Source organism: Tinamus guttatus, unplaced genomic scaffold (genome assembly GCF_059628265.1).
Source record: "Tinamus guttatus ecotype Peru unplaced genomic scaffold, ASM5962826v1 Tinamus_guttatus_pri_ptg000503l, whole genome shotgun sequence".
NCBI lineage: Eukaryota > Metazoa > Chordata > Aves > Tinamiformes > Tinamidae > Tinamus > Tinamus guttatus.
Window position 1 is genome coordinate 5692098 of NW_028289037.1, and position 21283 is coordinate 5713380.

Sequence of the window (21283 nt, forward strand, 5' to 3'; positions counted from 1 at the left end):
GGCGGAGGGGGCGGCCGCGGCGGCGCCCCAGTGTCAATGTGTCCGTCCTTCAGCCCTCCATTGTGTGAAGCAGCTGCTGCCGCCGCCGACGCCGCGACCGCCGCCCGCCCGGACAGCGCAACCACCCGACAGGTGCGGCCGGCCGCGGCTCCCGGGGGCCCGGCGCCTTCCAGCGGCGGCGGGTGCGGGCGGCGGGGAGGCGGCCGCGGCGCTGGGCGCTCTCCGGAGCCGCGCGGTGCGCTGCGAGGGCGGCCGTTAGGAGAGCCGTTAGAGCCGTTGGCTGCGCCCCGACACATCCCCCTGCCCGGCCAGGCCACGCCGGTAGCGGGTGCTGCGGGCGGGACTGCAGCTGGTGCCGGTGCCTCGGACACGCCGGGAAGTCTCCCGGGGCGGCGCGGGGGAAGACGGTTCTTGCCTGCCGTATTTTTTTTTCCTCATGTGACGCCGTTTTTATGCTTTTCTCAACAGGAGAAAAGCTGTTTATTCCACTAAAGTGGCTCCGTGAAGGTTTAGTAGTGTCGTGACATCCTATATCCACGGGGAAGCGGGGTTTGATCAATGGGGAAGGGAAGCGGCGTGTGCGGGGGCTTTAAAGCCGCGTCTTTTGTTAGCACCTTTCTAAAATTAAACCGCCAAAATGATCTTTGTGGCAGGTCCAACTTTCCGCTCCTCCAGCTGGAGCCTGGCGGGTCCTGCGGGTCTGCGGCGAGAAACGAGACTCTGAGCCCTTAGTGTGTCCCTAATTTCTGAGGGAGGGTGTTTGTGAGAGAGAGGGGAAAGCAGAACCCAGCACATGGTGGCGGCATTTTTTTTTTCTCTCGTCCTTCTCGTTCTGATATCACTTTTGCACCATTAGAAAAGACACCTAACTACTTATTTCTCTGTAATTCCTCGCTGAAAGCGTAACCTTATCAGCAAACTGTTTTTTCTTCACCTGGTGTTTCATCTCATAGTTATTTATTGAAAAGTATTTCTTAAATATGAATCTCCTATATTTTTTCTATATTTGATTTTAACACTTGGTTCAACAATCAGTTGAATTCTGAGTTTTGTAAAAAATAGGAAGTACATAAATGTATGCTTCTTTGAATCAACAAGTATAACTAAGAGGGAATTCTATGAGACTTGTGCTGAAATTGAGACTTCAGGTTATCACAATTTCCCTTGACTTTTCTTTGTGGCATCCCCAAAGTGCATTAAAAATGTAGCGCTCTCAAGACAGAGAAATCCTTTCTGTACCTTAGTCCAGAAAGAAATTCCTGTATTTTGTGAGCAGAAGTCAGTTTCAGGAGCTACCGTGATGCCTTGCATAAAGGTTTAAGTGGCTTGTTGTTGGTTGACTGTGGGTTGTGGCTTTTACCTGTTGAGAACAATTTTTTTGTTGTTATGGTTTGCTGATGATCTATCAGCATTAGGTTAAAAAAAAAGATGAAAAAAGCCTAGAAACTTCTTCTCATACTCGAACATAACCTGCCATGACCTGTACATAAGTGTAGGCATATTGCATTTCTTTGTATATATTTTTCTGTGAGAGTCGTAAGTGCTCTCGTTGCACCCTTGTTCACAGAGTAACCAGGCAAACAACATTGTTTTTGGTCACACTGGAGCTAGTTGGTGAATAAGGCTACAGCAGCACTCTGCAAGATTAATAAAATATTTTAATGCTATTATAAAATATTTCTTGTGTTTACCTATATGTTTACCTGTATGTGTTTACCTGTATGCACTGTTGTCCTGTATGTGGGCGTTTCACAATCTTTTGCTTATTCTTGTGAAATCCTTATGAAGTACTGAAATTCTGTTGTTTCCATCTTATGTGTTAGATTTGAAGCAGGGAGGCAGTAAATGCTTTTCCAGGAATATGTAGGAACTCTGTGTCAGAGCAGAGAACTGGAATCTGAACAATGTAGCTTCTAAACATTGTCTTAGCTCTTACAGTACTTTCTTTTATTCACTCTCTCTGTTTTTTACATGTATTTAAGTTGTGTGTATTGCTGTAGATAATTAATAATTTAAGTTTGAGGTCTTGCAGAGGAAGAAGGAAATGTTAGCTTTGCCGCACCTCAGTGTAGTTTAGATTTCAAAAGGTAAGTATTGCATATAGGGAGTTTCCTATTTCATCCTCAAGCTTATTTATGCATGTGATAGATCTTATTTATGAAGCTGGTACAAGTGGCAGCATTTTTCCCCTCCATTTAGCTGGTCCTAATGTGTAGGATTCTGGCAGTGAGAACGCATAATGGCTCTGGTATTCAAAATAATTATGAACACGATGCATTTTGCAGCTGTGGAGAGCAATATCCTTGCAAATATTATTTCACTGAATATTAGTAACACTTACATTCATCGTGCCGTGAGCGAAAGAGAAAGTGTTGGTGTTACACCTTGAAGACCACAAAGCTCTCAGTCTCTGGTTGTGGAAGAGAGGGAAGGGAAAGGCTGAATGAGTTTCAGTGGTTTCAAGCTGTCCCCTTCCCATTACAGTTAAGTGGCTCATGTTTGTGTCTCGGAGGCTTGCTTGGATTACAGCAGTGTACTGTGTAGCTCTGCCAACAGAACATGGGTCAGGGTTCCTATAACCTGTCCATGTGCCAGGGCTTCACACAGTCAGAAACTGTGTCTGACCCTGTATGCGTAGCCTAGAGAAGAATATAAGAGCAGGTCACACAAGAAGTGATATGTCTTGAGTTATTCTTCCTGCTTCCAGTGGCCAATCACTTTCTGAACCAAGAGCAGTATCCTGGAATTTACCTTTGCATTTGACAGCATGAAAGGGTGTTTTTTTTGTTTGTTTTTTAACTTGAGTATGCTTTGCATCTGTAGCTTCCTGTGGTTTTAAGTTCCACAGCTGTGTGAAGAACTGTCTCCTTTTTTTTATTATTATTATTTTTTTTTAACTTCTAACTTTGTGGTTTCATTTAATTCTTTCTGGTTCCTGTTTTTGAAGACAATGAAAACCTGTTCCCTGTTCACCTTTGATGTGCAGTTCATGGCATGATAGAGAAATGTAATCCGCCCTTTGTTTCTTTGCCAGACTGAAGTCTTAAATCCATTTTGTCCTTCCTATATAAAAACAATTCAATACAGCTCTCAAGTACATTTCTGTTATATGGTTCTCTTCTGCAGAACATGGGCTGTGGAAAATAGCCCATGAAGTGGAGCTGAACCTTTCAGACAGAACCTCTCTTGGTTTTAGCTCTCCAGACCTAATAGCCATATCCTGGTGTGGCGGGGGGGGAAAGAAGGGAAGCATCTAATATGATTGTTCATTTGGATCAATCCAAGTTCAGACAAATTCAAGGCTTTTTTTATTGATAGAAAGATCTTTGTATGCTTCCTGATTTTTCTTTTTATTATCTGTGGATAGATGGTTATTTTAGTTGACTGGCATCACTTTAAATCATGACTTTCTTTAAGAATTTTTATTTTACTGTATTTTTAAGATTTCATTTTTATTTGGATCTCAGTACAGCTGCTGGGTCTGTGATATGATCTGTCAATGTTGCTAAGTCTTGTTTTGGATTACTAAAATACCTCAAAGGAGTAACTGAAGATAGCTAGGGGCAGAATTGCCTGTTACATGTTTGAACACATTTGGAGAAATTAAGCTGATCAGTTGTGTTGCCCAGTTGGAAATACACCCTAGTAGTGTGAAAAAGCCAGTTTAGGACCTGAAGATTCACATACAGTGTTACCCTCTTGTGAGGGTTTATGAGTGTGATTTAGGAAGAATGGTGCTGGTTTGTTACTGGGCCCGTGCTGCTTGTGTGGATCTAGCCTCTGTGAATGTTTTTGCACCTAGGATATGGCACTGCCAGCTCAGCAGCCATCTATACAGAAAACTGCTATGGGTGCATTTGTATTGGCTGTGTGGTACACTTTTGAGGAAATGCTTTTACTTTTGGGCATAGCTTTAACTCCTAATTGTGTGAGGGTGATCCTCACACAGCCTTCCCACAGGTAGGTGAGGTTTTATTGTGCAAAGACTCAATTTTGAGGCATTTGGATATTATGATTTACTGTGTTTTCATTCCTCTTGTTCAAATGTAAGAATTCTTACATGTATGAAGAAACTTTCATCTATCACTATCTCACTGCTCGAGCCTACAAATAGAAATAATCCTGTATATCAGTCATACACAATGAACTACCCCTGTGAACCGCCATGGTTGTCCATTGAACTGGACTTGGTTACTAGTACTATTTCTTTTTCCACATCACCAGTCACTGATTATATACCACTTCTCCCCTCAGCTGTAGCAATTCATCATAGTCAACATTTTTGTTAATTTAAAGTAACTAGAATACTCAAGGATCATTAAGAGGTAACATTGTTATGTGAGAGGAAAATTGACAAATGGAAAAATCTACTGCTTCTCCATAGAGAGAGAAAATGTGGAGTGCAGTAATGTCCTGCAGAGCCTGAAAACCCTTTTGAGTATGGTGCAACATACTTGTTAAATGTAATTGCTGATTATGTAAGAAACCACAAAAGTAAAAATAAAAAGCCCATCCAAATAAAGAGAAAGTCCATCGGAAAGAGAAGAGTCCACTGACCTTGGTAAGTACAGGCTATGGCAGTCATGGTAGCACACCTCAAAATCCTCTCATTTACTGTAACATTGAGAGCAGAATGAAACACTTGAGTTTCAGGGTAAAAATATTCATTGACTTTAAGTGTTTTTACTAGCGTTGGTGTTTTATGAGGTATTGTGTTACCAAGCAAGCATGACGAAGGGAAATCACATTTATGATGTACTGCTCTTAAAGGACAGTCTGACTTGGCCCACCACTTTGCAGTAATGTTGGATAGCTGCAAGTGTTTGTTCACAGGAATCAGGTTGTGAGAAGGGGCTTTTTGGTGTGCCCTTGGCAAGGGCAAAGCGATTCTGAGGTGAGCTAAGCAGGCCCAGGTCAACAGAGAAGCAGGAGCCAGGATGTTTGTTGATACACGTGGTAACAGTGTCTTCCTGTTGCTCAGTGTTGTTCCCACTCTGCCTTCAGTTGTGCTTTTATCAGCAAGCATGTTTTAATATAGTACAAAAGAAATCCCTGAAGTGCTCCATAGAATGACTAATTAATCTTTTATTGACTTGTGTATTTTTCAAGTAAATTCCTAGAAGGCAGGAAAATATTGCCAGAAAGTAGATCAATAGCAATTCTTACCAAAGTAGAGACTTCATCTATAAGTACTTGTTTGTTTCTATGCTTCATAGAGCATTTGAAATTAGAAGTGTGGTTTAGCAGAAATGTTCACCTAAATCTTTGCAAGACTTGTAAAATTTATTGAGTACGTCATATGTAGATGTGTTTTGCGGTCCTCTTTAAGCCATGCTTTGTTGCACCGAATTCTGTCAGCTGTGGGAGTTTAGAGTAGGGACTGTTTGCAGTTACTGCAGATTCCTAATGGCAAACAAAGGTGGTTGTCTTCAACCTGCCTGTAAGAAGGAAGGATTATCCCTGGTGAGAATTAGGATTGAGAATAGGCAGGTCATGCAAGGAAAATGCGAGAGACAGTCTGGGACAGAAGGGTCAGCCAAGGAAACAGGAAGTGTCTCCTGGGTGTCTTGAATGGCGCCGAGTTACACCCTTGTCCCCCTCCTTCAACTGCTGCAGACAGACCAGCCACGCAGGGCTGGGGTTGTACTGCTTTGTAACAACCACTGCTTGCATCCATTTTTACTCATGCAGAAAAGAAGGTTTAAACAGTTCAACAGTTTGCAACATGCAAGTGTAAGTCATCCTTTCTTGCCAAGTTTTATTTTCATGAATAAAATACTGTACTTTTCTAGAAATGTTTTTGGATAGAAAAGTCATTCAGCCCAGTCAATTTATACATAAATCTTTTTTTTTATATACATATATATACAATAAGACACAGGGTGTGAGATCTTAGCAACGTGTTTCCAAGCATTAGCAGATAGAAAGCTCCTCCCTTGTTTTGAGAACAGTTTCATACCTCAAAGGAGAGCTAAAAAATTAGATAAACAAGGCTTGAATTTTCATCTACACAGCAGTGTCTCGTGCCTGCTTTGTGATCATGGAGCACCAATAAGGCACACTCATAACCTGCACATCCTTTTTTGCCTCTGAGGCAGCAATAGTGAATACTCGCGTCCACTCCTTCCTGAAGCCAAACATTTGCAGACATTTCAGGGATGGCCTGTTCCATGCTGGGGTTAGTTTAATAGCTTAATGTCTCCCCCCCACCCCTCACACACACAATAGTTTTTGTTTCTTGCATGTGGGAAGATCCAATTCTTTCCAATTTCCCTTTGTCTTGCACTGTCAGTTTAAGCAGTTGTTGACAAGAGCTCCTTTGATCACATTTTTTTTTCTGTTTGACCTGGTACGAAGCGATATTTATGGTATGAGGAGACAAGACAATTTTTTTTTAAAGCTAAGAGAGATCAAAAAGTGTTTGTGAAAGAGGACATTGTGTCCCTAGTGTAGACCAGGATGTTAGTCAATTTATTCTTTTCAATGTCTTTGTTACATATATAAACATATTATATTTTTATATAAATTTATATTTAATAAATATAAAATTATATATATAAATATAAAATACTCAGTTCCTGTTATGACTAGGTTGGTAGTTTATTGAATAACTAGCTTAATCTTTACTGTTCTCAGCAAAGGTTTGTAGCAACATATAGTGTGAATTATCAACCCTCTTTTTTCTCTTCAGAAAAGTGAAATAGCCTTACAGTGCTGTCAAGAACAGAAGGGAAAAGCTATTCGGAACTCCCCAATTTGAAATCATGTTGTATATCTATTTTATTTTAGGTTCTTACAATATTTTTAGCACTTAGTGGTGCTGCCACCTTGGCATTTTACCCTCCATTAGCAAAGAGCACGTGCCAGCCTTCTCGTTTCCCAGCCCTGCAGAGCGTATCGAGCCGGGCAGAGCTGCGCGCAAGACGGGAAGCGGATGCGCCGGCGCTGGGTTGCGTGGGCTGGAACAGTCAGCTCAATGACTATGAGGGTTTGACTGAACACCGCTGCGTTTTAGGGTTGTAGCTTCTGTTCCCGTCTCTAAATTAGAAACAATGTATCTTTTTCCTGTACTAGGATAGATACGATAACTGATAGAAGTTCTAGTATTTGACTTTTGAAAAGCTTCTGTTTCTTCCAAGAACACAGGAGATGTAGCTGAGATGTAGCACTGAAAGGTGTATGTCCCTTTTCCACTTAAGGTTAATATTCTTCCATAAGAGCTGTTGCTAGAAGCCTACGTTCAAGAGTCCTGGGTTAAGAGAGATATCTTTCTGAAATGTCAAAGAAACCTTTTCTTGTATTTTCTCAATTAAGGGGGAAAAGATCTTGGGTTAGCTGTCTCATTAATAAACTTTTTAATTTCTTAATATTGTATTTTCTTTTAGGAAATGAAAATTGTAAAAATCAAAGGTAGCTTTTATTTGAGTTCTTACTCTCTTTGTATGTGTGTGTGTGTGTATATATATATGTATTTACACATACATGCTGTGGAAACTTTATTATGTTATCTACAGAAACTAGTGAACTTTTTATTGCATGAACAATGATGCTGTAAATAATAAAGTGTGTTTCTTGATGAATAGTGTCAAATATCATTGCATTAAACTGACACTACTCAGGCCAAACAACTGCAAACCAGGTGTATGCCTTTTCTGTTAAAGGAAGCAAGGCTTGCTAGCAAAGTGGTGCTCTGTGCCTACTTCAAAAGATATTAAAACCGCTTTAGTCACTGTGCTGCCGGAGTTAGAAATGAGTAACTCTTGCACTAACTCTTGCCTCGGGGCGCTGGGCTGGATGAGGGGGGGTTCTTGTGGTTTCACGCTGGGCCTATTCTGTGAACACGGTTGTGGGAAACTGGATTTTGAAACTTCTCCGTGAACAATGAGGACTGCGCAAATGATTTAGGAAAGATAAACAGTGAAGTCTGCTGGATTAGCTATAGAATTGAATAGCATCCCCTTAGTGATTGTGCTGTTGTCAGTTTTGACTGTATAATTAGAGTCTTACTCTGCCTGAAGTGTTTTTATCTGTCACTGAAGCAGAATGTAAATTTATCGTTGTGAATTTCTCTGTAACGTTGTAGAAACTGTTGGGGAGGCTGGAGATCAAACATAAGGTATGTTTGGTCTAGTTCAATTTTTTTAAAAGTGTGTAAAGCTGAAGCTGTTCACCAAAGACTCCTTTAAGACTCCTTTATGTGCCCTAAAGTGGGCACATAAAATATTTCTGATAAACTGCTTTCTGGAAATGCCTTTCTATGACACGTGAGAGTCAAGGATCACAAGGTCTGATTTGCACATCTCTTGTCAGTCACTGTTAAAGCTGGATGAAAATAGGTCAGTCTTTGGGTCTGCAAGTTGTCTGTTCAGATTAAAAAAAAAAAAAAAAGTAGATATGTAGTTTTGGCTTACCTGATTGTGTGCTAAACTGATCAACAGTGAAATAGGCAGTGGTCTAGTGTCAATTAAACTGCCAGGTTTTGCACCAAACTGAGTTGACCTGCAGCTCTTCTGGCTTCACCGTTTCAGGGTAGACACAGCTGTAGTACAAATGTTAGTGCCCTGAAGTGGAAGTTTCTGTCTCTGTGGTTGAGAGGGGTAAGATACTACACATGTGCTCCTGACTGCCTCAGCAGGAAGCGATGGGCTCAACTGAAGTAGTCTTCTCAGCTTGGCAGTTTGAACATAGGGTGTAGCTGCATACTGTCAGTTAAGGCAGTGTAAAGGTTAGCTGTGCTCAGTGGCTTTGTATTTTTTTGCCTTTCTTTGCACTGGTACAGGTCCTTATCCGAGCTGCTCCTCGGTTAGCTCGGGAAGCTAAGGAGTGCCCATGGAGCGAGCAGGTAGATGATCTGGGAGTATGGCAGCACTGGAGTGGAACTGCATGGCTGGCAGTGAATGCCCTTTTCCTCAGTGATGACCTTGGTTTCAGGGTGTTTTGGCATGGTACTTGTGTGATGCCATCTTTAGTATAGCAGGATTGATCTACAGAGTTGGATTTGGTAGAGCAGGACTAAATGATTTGTTTCTTTCCAACATAATGAATGGCCTCTGCTTGGGAAGTCAACACGTGGTCAGAGCCCTCAACCTCCTGTGTGTTGTCATGATTTATAATGGATGTCGCAGCCACTGCTTCACAGGACTGGAGACCTCTGTAAGGGCAGACATGACAATTGATTAGCTGACACCAAATTTATTGATAAGCAGCATTGATGATCCCAAGCTCCACTGGAAGATGGCAGCAAGTGTCTCCTTGCTTAAAGGGACTTTAATATGGTTCATCTCCACAGCCTCTCTCTAGAGGATTTCTTGGGCCTTGTAATACTGAATTTCTGCTATAGCTTTTGCTCTCGCTTGGCCACCACTTCTCGTCTCCATGTCCTCCCAGAGCCTGTTATTTTGGTAGCTCTAATTACTGGCTATCCACAGAGTGAAAACAAACCATTTAGCTGCTGTAGAAAAGGTTGGTCATCCTCCTGTCCTTCCGCCTGCTCTGACTACCTCCCTCCCACAGCTGCAGACCTGGCTCCCAAGGCAAGGATGGGTCCCTCACATTGAGGGGATAATACAGAAAGTTCAAGTAATCCAGGCCTGCTGCAGGAAAAAACCCATCAGTTTTGAATTGTCTGGTGTGTCTGGGACTTAGCTCTTGTGTGGTGGCTTGTAACTTTGATGGGACCAATTTCAACACCCAAATCATCCTTTGTGCTCCATAATGGTAGTACAATCAGGAGGTAGAGGGAATCCAGGTGTCCTAAATTATGTGTATATGTATCTCAATCTGTAACTTCTACCAGCTTGGTATAATGTTGTTGCGTTGTTAGCACATGACACTTGGTGAAACTAGACACAAATTAGTGAAGGAATAGCCTAATTACTCTGGCTTCCAACGCTATTGCTTTATATTGCTGCTGTCTTTGACTTCATTGTGTGAAAATATGAATGCTGAAATTCCAGCCATCTGTAAATAAAAGTGCATTTTTGAGAACTGAATTTTTATCTGATGTTAATTATGATCACAATTGTTAATAAATGCATATTTTTGAGGAGCGAAGGAATCGAGATGCACGTACAGCGAAACAGAGGTGCAAGCCAAAATTATGCTCACCCTCCTTTTACCTTTTTATCCTTTGTCCCCATTGTTTCTTCCTCTTACTTGTGATATGTTGCAAGAATTTGCAGCCTATGTGTTTACTCGTAGGCTGTGAATTCTTTGGCAAAGTGTGAAGAACATTTAAAGAGCCCTGCGTGTTGTGGGGGCCTGGGAGGGGAAGGTGGGTGTGGGTTACCATCACGGTTTTAGGTTCTGGGTTTTATGCATTTATCTTTTCAGACAAGTGTTGCATTTGATTCGATTTGTGTCCACACACAACTTGAAATAAGATTAAGAAAAGGTAGCTGAGCTGCTGAAATGTAGCAAAGATGTGGTGTTTTGAGCACTTCTGTGTCTGCCGTTGAATGATATCAAAAGAGAGACTTGGCCACACGTGATAATTTAGCACTCGAGGCAGTAGGGCTGTGTGTGCATGTTTGTGTTACAGCACGGACAGGAACATAGCTGAGTCATTAGGATATTTTCATTATACATTTTCTTTTTTCTCCTTGGTTTTGAAGAAAACCAAACTTGTGTCATTAATCCTCTTTGCTTTAACTCCTGGGAGTGAAGGCCCTCTGGAAAAATATATCTGAAATGCGGGCAGGATGTGTAACTATGACTGTATGTGCTGTACTTTCCTCTCTATTTTAGAAGGCTAGGTGTACGCATTAGTTTGGTTTTTTCTTAAGCCATCTATTTTTCACTTTTAAATCTTTACCTGGAATTGTAGCACTGTCCGACATCAGTTGTGAGAATTCTGATGTCACAAATCCTGACACCGAGGGCTTCGTATAAGAACACACAGTAGAAAGGGAGTAACTGGAATAGAGCAGCTGCCTTTATGTAAGTACTCAATATTAAAAGTGTAGTGAAATACAGGGGATACAGTCATGGAAATCACAATAGTGTACACTGACTAGCTCACTGGTAGCACGGAGAAAGTCTCTCACACTATTGATGTGGTTAAGTTATTTTCGTAACTAAGGAGACTAGGTTTAATGTTTTCCCTCATCCTAGAAAATACCCGAACAAAAAAAAAATCTTCTTACAAAAATGATGATATAATATGCTGACCTGTGACAGATCTCTTGTTATGCTGATCTTTTCTGACTGCTTTTCCTTCCTGAATTGCCACACAACTCTGTTCTTGTCATACTACTCAAGTGGAATACACTGGCACAGATGATTAATGCTCATCCTGGGACATGTGGCTTCGAGAGCTGGCCTTGGAGCGCAGAGAAAGAGTCACTTGGAATCCATGATGCCTACGAGTTATCTGACCCAGAGCTAGGTGGGACAAATTGGCCTTGGGTGCAGAAGCTACTCTCTGAAAGTGCCTTGAAGTAGATGGGTAGGGTGGCTTTTTTTTTTTTTTTTTTTTTTTTTTTTTAAAGGTGGGAGGGAAGAGTCGGATGGGAGAGCTGCATTTTTTTTTTTCCCAATCGCTTGCCCTGGTTCCTGAAGTATTCAGTTTAAGTGATTATATAACCTTGTATTTAATAGCCCTTGACAGACTTTTCTTCCATGAATTCGTCCAAGGGCTTGTTTGGCTTCCATGCAGAGGTGTAGCTATTTCTGAACTAAGGCAGGGAGCCCGGGTTCCCTGTTAGGTGCCCCGGGGTGGGTAGGTAGCAAGTGCTGAGCCCCTGCTTGCTCTGGGCTGCCTCGCTCCTCCGGCCAAGGAGAGGTGCCCGGGGAGCAGCCTGTGCCCGCACCGCGTGGCTGGCGTTGTGCAGGCGCACGTCCCCCGGTCGGCGAGTTCTGTAGCATTATTACAGCTCGGGCTGAGAGGTTGTCACTGCCTAGACGACGCCCCAAAACTACTGCAGTCTGTCAAAATACGTAGCCAGCCGTGAGAAAGGGGCAGCAGCCACAGGAAACCTGAGACCGCTGTTGTGACAGACGGGTACAGGTCACTTGGACTCTCTTCTGTCCAAGTGAATACTGCTAACAGCATAATCAGCATTAGCTGATATGTTTTGAATAGCTGGCGTTGTGCAAAGCATTCCACACAACTCCTGCTTGCTCTTTTCACCACCCCTAACACGGTGAACTGCTTCCCCGTGCGCGTGTGCTCAGGAAGCAGCTGGGGGATTCTGACCTAAACCTGCCCTCCTGCTTGTGGTGGCTGGTGTTTATTACAGCTGACACCTTCCCCACGTGCAAACCTAAGAGGTGCTGTCCCTCCTCCAGTTACTGTCTTTAGCTCATGAAGAAAAAAAACCAAAATCTGTTAGTAACCGGAAGGGATTGTTTTTTGGAAAACCTGCACTTTGCTTGTGTAATTTTGAAGACAACTTATAGGTTGCCAAATACAGCACTGCTGTGTCTTGGAGATACTGGTGATCTGCAGTGCTTTTGCCACTGCTCAGAGCTTTAAGGTAGCAAGAAAAATGGAATTGTCCCTCTTCAGATTTTATGGCTGTGATATATGAATTGCATGAGTAGAACTGACATCATAAAAAATAAATCTTTAAGTGTACTTATACAGTACAAAAGAGAAAAAGGGAGGACTGAAGCCGAAGAGTGATACTGTACATGAGAGATCCACTCTTCCCATTCTAGCCAGCAGCCTTGCAGATTCCACTGTGGTTACAATTAGTAGAGAAAATGGGAGAAAAAGGATGAGCATCCTGGCTCCTGAAGGCCTGCTATCAGGCATTCCAGACTTTATCAGCCACATCCCCAGGTTGCTACTGAGGATGGGAGGTTGTGGTCAAAGATCCAGGTCAGCACTAAATGGAAAGCTCACCCTGCTTCTCTGTTAGGTGATTACTGAGGTGCTCTAATGTTGTATTGTGTCTAACAAACTTCATTGCTAGGAATGAAGCTGATCTGGTAATTCTTTTTCTTCCTACTGCTTCGATTTTTTTTTTGTTTGTTTGTTCCTCACACAACTGAGGGGGGAAAAAAACCCCTTTCAAGTAATTTTGGTAAAGGAATTCTTACCAGTGTATTATGAAAACTCTCTAGTACCGCCCCCTCTGCTATACATTATTTAGTGAAGAACTGAACTAAGTTGTGACAGTACCTTTATATTCATGCTTTCCAGAATTTCAGCTAAAATGTTATTCCTTTAACTTGGTCATTTTTTACAGTGGTTGCTGAGATGTTTGCATTTTTGGCATACATTGTACAGTTCATGTCCCTCTGAATTAAAGAATCCTGGTTTAATACCTGCACAGTCTTCAGCAAGCGGTGTCTTGCATAAGAAGAAACACCTTGGCAATTAAGTTGGGAGAAATACTATTTTCTACTTGTTTTCTAAGTTAACCTGGTCCTGATCTCTGCCAATCTTTTTTATCCTGTTCTTTTTCTAAGAGGTTTTGTTTCTGGCAAGACATGCAAGCTTTGAGTTGGATGCCTAGCCATTACCTTAAAATTATTATTAATTGCGTATGAAGCAATGTGCAGCACGGTGTCTGTATCTTGAGGTACCTCAGCTGGGAGCAAAGCGGGGTTGAGAGAAGAACGGGCAGGTGAGAAGCTCCCAGTGATACACTGCCCTGAAAAACTGTCTCATTCCTCCTCATGGTTGCTAAAAGAATTCTCAGTACTAGAAGTCAACTTTGGGTGTCAACCTGTGTGCTTGACTTGATTTTTCTGACCTGTATTTCACTTGTTAACGACAAAGATTTTTCGTCTCTGTTTTGCCTCTGCATATTTGATATTGTCACTGAATATTAGACATAGAAGTTCACTAACTGGTGATTCAGTTTGCAGTCATCCTGCCTTTGTCTGGGGCAGGCTTCTTGACTGGACGCTGTCGTTCAGGAGAGCATCTTCAGAAACTCTTTGGCAGTGACCGCAGAAATGTCCTGCTCTCCTGCAATAAGCCCACTCGCACGGATCTTGTTTGGGCATTACCTGATGGTAGTGATTTCTTGACTGTTTCTCAAGAAACACAGGCAATGTTAGGCAATGTGATTTACAGCACAAGTTATAATGAGCCTAATGAGTTATAATGAGTATAATGAGTCTGTTTTCTCACTTATGTCTAGTTCTAAATTGGATAAATAATCACAGATTACTTGGAAATCTCGAATAGATAATCTTGCATGAGTGAAATGTTTGGGGGGTTTTTATTTGCTTAGTGTGTGGTAAATTCCCTTCTATTCTGGCATTTGCTCCCTGCTGGTTGAGTGTTTGCTACAGTATGAAACAAATTCCAGTTGTTTCATCCCTCTTTTCTCTATCCCACCAGCCGTGTTAGTAAATGACAAGTGCTTTTATTGCAGCACACACATGTACTGGTTAGTGCGCAAAGCACTATCCTGAGATTAGAGAGAAAAAAAAAATGCCTTCGGAGCTTCTGGAAAATTCTCTGGGGAAAGGGCTGGTATTCAGGGCTGGTCAAAACCTGCTACCACACTATCTTCAGATGCTCTTAAACATGATATCCAGGGTAACTGAAGCTCCCTTCCAAATATGAAATTAAAGGTCGGTATCAAGTTGCTTCATGTACTGTAATGTCACAAACAAAATTAATCCATAAGAGAAGATGTGTTTTTTCAGCAGTAAAGAGAGGAATTAAGAGTAATATTTAATTGCATGTAAATGTTGAAATGCAAGCTTTATTATATTTAATCTATATACAGTGATGTAACTATTTAATCCCTAAACATTACTATCGAGATCATTTATGGAATATAAATTTGTAGGAGGGAACTTTACCCTGGTGAAAACCCAAATCTTATTTTAATGGATCTCTGTGGTGGGTGAGGCCTTTGGCATAAAGGTGTCACCAGCATTGTTGCTCTAGTGGCTTCTGGACAAAGCAGCAAGATAAACCTTGTGGCTTCCATGGTTAAAATTACAGCCCCTTAGATTATTGGTCTATCTTTGAAAGAACAGTATTTTAGGGATAGAGGGCAAGAGTAGGAAAGTGGTGAGGAGATGGTTTAAGTTGGGCTGTATAAAGAAAATTGGACTTGTTTCATGGCAGCTCAACCTGAAGTGAAGGTTTTTGGCCACCCAGCTGTCCTTAGTCGCTCTGAAGTCTGGTGTTATCCCGAGGAAAAGGAGATGGAGGGCAGGATGGGATGTTTTTTTCACTGCTGCTCCTCTCCCTTATTTAACACTCAAAATGCTCAGAAACAGCAAAAGCGCAAAGCTTTTTATTTGCCCCCTTTTTTTTTTTTTTTCAATAGTATGAAAGTAACCCTAGAAGGCCGCCAGGAGTATCAGTGCCACTCTTCACAATACTGGCCAGCAGACACGGCGGCTCACAAGGGTAAATAAAGAACTTTTCCTTCCCAGAGACAGAGTGTGGGAAATGCCAGCAGCCAAGGTGAGCTTCCCAGCACGGGGAACGCGTGAGGCCTCGAGCTGGGCTATAGCAGGAAACGTTCCATGTCTCTGGCTGTTGCCAGTGCTCCGAGGTGGCCGTAACGGCCGTGCGGGTTGCCTAACAGATGTCTCTTGCTGTTGCTCTGCTCTCATCGTGCTAATCTGTTGTGAAATTGCTTGTGGAAAAAGAGGAGAAGAGAATTGCACTGACAGAACATCGTAGTGGAAAGTGGGAAGCTTTTCAAGAATCTGGCAAGAACCTGTGGCTACCTCATATCTGCTCCCCCCGGCATCCCCTGGACGTGCTTTGTTCTTCTGCACTGAAAATGATATACGAGTTTTCCACATACAGATTTCGTTTGCTCATAATCTAGATGTCTGCTGCCTTCCCGGACAACCTCGGCAGCTGCTCCCTGATGTTGACATATTTCCTTCCTGGTAAACTTGTAAGGGCAGCTCTTCTCTGTGTCATGGGCCTCCTGCAGGCGGCTTTTAATATAAGCCCTTGGAGTGTCACTTTTTTTTTTTAAAGTCTGAAACTGAAATGATGAGAGGATAAAAACACCCAGGAACAACTATGATTGGAAAGGACCCAGTAAAACTTTTTAATGCCCTGGATATTGCAGTTCTGGAGAAAGAAAGATTGGCCTTGACGCATATTTTTCATAGAAAATCTCACTATCTCTATTTCAATTTCATTTGGTGTCCGCCTTATATCACCTTATATAATGTGTGCTGATGCCTTTTAGGCTGTTGGAGCAAAAGAAGGAAGGTGGAAGTTGTTTTTGCCAGCGCGTGTGCTTTGCGGTGCCCTCTTGGTGCTGGTCTCTGTCAGCTCCTCAGCGCGGTGCCCGGCAAACGTGGCCGGCACGAGGCACCGCAACCCAGCGCAGAGCCAGAGCTTCCGCTTTGGGCCACTGCGGGCGTTTTTGTTGTTAAAATGCCCAATTTACATAGAGGCATAAAAGCTCAGTGGTGAGTTTTATTAAATAGCTCTTTTTTTTTTTTTTTTTTTTTTTTTTTTGATTTCTGGCATTGGTTTCCCTCTTTTTTGCAACTAGGGCAGCAAAGTTTTGCTGCTGTGGGGCAGCAGTTCCTGAATTCATTGTTAACGTCCTGATGTCTGGAGAATCACAGACGATTCAGAGATTTTTGTTCAAATAAATATGGTCAAGTCATAATAAAAATGATTTGCATATAGGTTTACAGTATTTATTTCAATTTGAGCCTTGTGTTTCCAAGAACAAACACTTTCAGTATTTCAGCTTGGCAGAAACATCAGCCTTATCGAAGATTTAAATAATTTAGGAATTAGCATTATGGGAATTTCTCTCTGGTATGGGGGGGAAAAAAACAGCACTTTTAATTCAAACTTGCTGAAGTTCTGAAGTAACTTTAAAAAAAAATCTGTTGCTGTTTTTATTAATTCAAGAGTTGTTTGAGAATGACTAGCCAATTATAGAAACTGCTAAATAGCTATCATTTGATAGCTGGAGATGTCCTTCAATCTCATTTTAACTGGTCACACTATCATGTAAATGAGAAACAACTGCAAAAAGAGCTGAACTCATTAACCTTGGATAGTTTCAGGAGAAAGTAGCAACTCAATAATTTGTGTATTTCTAAATATGGATCTAGTTTGTAGAAACCTCTTAACTAGAGTGGGAGAAGAATTTGGGAAGTTGTTCAAGTCATATGTTAAGGTTTCGACTATGTGATGAATTTTTCAGGTTATTTACCAGCAGGTTCATATGCATCTGTTCTGCAGCATGTGGTGTGTTGTTCTGTCACGTGCTGGACCTTTCCCGCTTGAGTCAGCCCAGCTTTGCTTAAGAAATCAGTGTAGAATTTGAAATCATGAGTTTTCTACAGGAACTTTTCTAGTTCCTAAAAAGAGAGCCAAGAGCCAAGTGCTGCTGCTGACCTTGTCCCATCTTTGACAGAGCAGTGACAAAGGTATGCGCAGGAGCTGTTGTTTTCACATCTTTTTGCCCTGTTTTATGCTGGCAACTCGTACAAATACTGGACAACGTTGGGCTCTAAGATAAAAGGATGGGTTTTGTGTTAGAAGGTGTTTCCTGTTTTTACCCATCACTTTTACCTTAAGTTCTCTGAAACCATTACTACTTATCTAGCTGGCATTTCATATTTGTCTTTAGCTTTGAGCTACTCAGACCGTGTAACTCAGGATGGAGAAGATGTGTTTGGGTTTCTGTGATTTAGTGATGGTCAGCCGCATTACAGTGCAATCGAATGTTCCTTGCAACTTTGAACACTGCCGTGCTGAACTGAGCAGGACAGAAGTGATGACTGGAGGGTGCATATTCTGTATTAAAAATAAAATACCTACTTTTCACATTGGATTCATTTTTGTCATTTCTAATACTCATTCAGGCACCTGATAGGGTGGCAACAGCTCTATAAAATCTCATTGTAATATCAGGCATCATTCGTGGTACTGATAGCTTGTAGGCTTGGCCTGCAGATCACGGGGTCAGTTTTGCCAGGCTCAGTGTCCTGCCGTTTCCGATGAAAGAGCCTGTTCTCTTCCTGGGCCCACACGTCAGGGAGCGCCTTATAAAGCCTGTCGCTTGCTGGAGCAGATTAGAGCGCAACGCGCGTAAGGCTAAATATAGATTAAGGCAGATCCTGTGCGCAGTAACGAACTGTTCAGGAGACTTCTGTTGCACTGAACTGATAGTCCTTAAATCTGCTACCAGTGGTGAGTTTAACTTTGTTGTTGCTATTCCCAGCTGTCCTAAGGCATGTTTTTTATATGTACAGAAAGCAGTTTTAAAATCCAGTAGCTGAGTTTCAAGTGTATGCAAAGCTTCTAAGCAGTGGAAAAAGACATTGCACCAAAGGAGGGGGAAAGAAGCCCAGTTCTAGAAACTTGTGTGTGTCTATCTTCATAGCAACTGGCAAACCAGGCTGGTATCGCTGGGTTGCAGGTCAGTCATTGCCCCCAAGGCTTCTGGTTCTTCATGAAGACGTAAAGCAGTGTTGTGGGTAGTCAGTAACGTGTCTGTGCTGTGAAAGAGCAGTTACTGTGGAACTAATTTGTGTGTGTTGGGTGGCTTGCTTGATGCTTCCTTTCCAAGTGCCATGGCCACCCTCTGGAGGTGATTAAAGCTGACATTTTTATTCTCAGTAAAAGGGATAAGGTGTGAGCACCAGCAAAGCATATGAAGACTGAAAAATACCTGGGTGAATATTATACTTTACAAATCAGTCTTTTACAAATGATTCATGGGCACAGAAAAAGAGCAGGTAAGTTTGCCAGATCTAGCTGGTCTGGAAGCTTTCTCAGCTGACTCTTAAGAGTATCTGCCTATTTCAAAAAAAGCGGCTCCTGTTTCGCTGTCGCTGAGGCAGGTAGGTGGAGGGAAAGGCAGCTGGTGTCGTGTGAGGCTCCTGATGGCAGAGGAAAGACTTTGATCTCTGAGGAGAAGCTTGGATCCTGCAGCACTTGGAGTGCTCCCATGCCAAAGGCGTTTCCAGAAGGCTCTTAGTGTTGCACCCTTTTCAAAATCAACTTCATCTGTTAAAACTGTAGCTCTCTTTGCTCTGTTTAAACAAAGGCATATAATAGCAATCCCAGTTATGAGTATTAACCCCTCAGTTTAACTTCTAGTCATCCCATTTATTGATTTATTTATGACCGGCAGGCATAGCAAACCAACCTTTAATCTGGAATTTGCTGGCTCTTTCCTTGCTTGCCGGCGCATTCTGACCCTAGAAAAACCATAGGGCTACGCAGGGAAGCACTCATTTGTTGAGTTGCACATTTGAAACACTGCTGAAGTGGTCAGCTAGTGGAGTAGTAAGTGGAAAGATAGTCTGGTGAATGGAAGGATGTTGTGTAATACAAATTCAGGTAGAATCAAAGTTATTAGCACATACTGCATGTACAAGGTCTCGTGCATGGTAAGGCTTAGTTGCAGGTGAGGTTGTCCATAATGCTAACAGGATGTCGTGCAGGACATGAAATGGGCTGGTGGCCTTCACGCTGTGGGCTGAGGCAGAGGAGGCCACGGCATGAGCCTGTCGCGAGCAGGGCCCTCACCGTTTGGCTGCACAGCTCGCGTGGTTTAACTCGCTCTGTCCTTGGAGGAACAGGCTTTCACAGAAACCCTTTCGGGTTTCTAGTCGCAAGCTGAGGTACGCAGTTAAGATCTGAGGTAACGTAAGCCTCGCGTTTGTTGCTGTTGTATGCTGTGCTGTACACACCCTTAACTAGGCGTCTCTACGGGAAAGGAATGAGCGAGGAGAAGTGTGCTGTCTTCCATGGCGCTTAGAACACAGCGTGGTAGGAGCTAACAGTTTCTAAAATGTGCTACTGCTTGGAAAAAAAAATACATGTATTTGAGAGGTTTTGATCCTTAAAGCTTGCCCTTGTGGCCCTTTGTGGGGAGCTTCCTGCTCGGGCTCGAGCTCCGTGTGGGGAGGGGAGATCGGGTGTCTGTGTGGAGTCCCCGCAGCGGTGGGCGCTGCGCGGGGGCCGGCAGCGCGGGGGCAGCAGCCTCCTGCGCTTGCTGCGCCGCAGCCTCCCGCGCTGCGCGTCTGCCCGTGCGTGCCGAGCCGCGGGGCCTCTGCCGCGAGCACGGAGCGGGCCCTGGGCTGGGGTCTCCGCTGGAAGCGCTCGGAGCCGCGTTTGGAGGGCCAGGCTTTGCGAGCGGCACCCTCGCTAACGTACCCGTCTACTGGAGCGCTCGAGCTTCAATGGTAAATGCTGCGATTATTCTGTCAATGAGCACTGAGAACTTTCTTTCCCTTTCACGTAGCAGGACTTTACTATGCTGGATCTCTGCTTTGCTTTTGGGTATTCCTGTTGTGTGTAAACATTTTAGTAAAAATATCTCTTTTTTCTCTTTTTCTCCAGAAATTTTATGAATAAGAATCAGAAGCCGGTGCTAACAGGCCAGCGGTTCAAAACTAGGAAGAGGGGTAAGTTAAATTATATATTTGTTTACTTATTTCTTTTTGATTTTCCTCTATGTAAAATGATTAAAAACTATACAGATGGAATGTCTGCAAATTTAATAGGATTAAAGTTTTCTCTCCTTCAGTCATATTAAGAATACAATTATAAAGCTTTTCTTATTTTTCTCTTTATTTTAAGACTTTCTATAAAAGCTTCAACCTTGAGTTTAATTGCTGTTAGTCTTGTTGAAGGCTTGGATAAGTAACTGAACTGTAATTGGGTTTTTAATGTATTTATGTATTAGGGAAAATGTTTATTAAATGCTTTTTTCAGCTATTTCCTACAATGTCACTTTTTAATTAAAGAAGCAAACTGTACACTTTTTTGAAATATTGGATCTGGATTTTTTTGCAGTTGTTTTTTTTGTTTTCCTTGAGTCAAACTAATGTCATATTTGTAAATGAAGCTTTTGTTGCTATTTCAAAGGAGTTTGCTTACCTTCCTGTGTGCCCCTTTCCCATGAGGCAGTCAGATGATCTCATTGCCCAGCTTTCTTCAACAACAGAGGCTAGAAAACTTTCAAAACACAAACACTTATTTCTGCTCCATATGTGAGTGTAGTTTCCAATTATTCACATACCTACTTACCATTAGATTATGCCCATATTTTAGTAATTTTAATATTGAGTTTTTGTAAATATGGTATTTCCCCTTTTTATATACAGTATTTCATAATTTTTAAAGAAAGCTACGTAGTGCTAATTATCCTGCTTATTAAAGTATTCATTCAGTGCTGTTCTACTGTGCTTGCTAGTGTGGTAGAGCATACCCAGCTTAAAATTCATTCATCATGGCTCAGGTGTCCGGAACAATAAATATGTGCCCAACACTTTGAAGCAGAGAGCAGATATGTGTTTAAGAAATTAAATATTTTCAGGACAGTGCCTACTTGGTGAAAAGAAAGCCTAGAGTTTT

At 42.3% G+C, this 21283-nt stretch overlaps 1 protein-coding gene across 1 annotated transcript in view; it reads left to right on the top strand.

The window, feature by feature from the left end:
• The first annotated feature begins 11 nt into the window (after nt 1-11).
• The window catches only part of BZW2 (basic leucine zipper and W2 domains 2), a 49551-nt gene continuing 28279 nt past the window's right edge, over nt 12-21283 (top strand). The window contains exons 1-2 of the mRNA XM_088533510.1: nt 12-132; nt 20267-20331. Coding sequence (XP_088389636.1) covers nt 20274-20331 — 58 coding nt within the window. The 5' untranslated portion in view covers nt 12-132; nt 20267-20273. The remainder of the gene's footprint in view (nt 133-20266; nt 20332-21283) is intronic.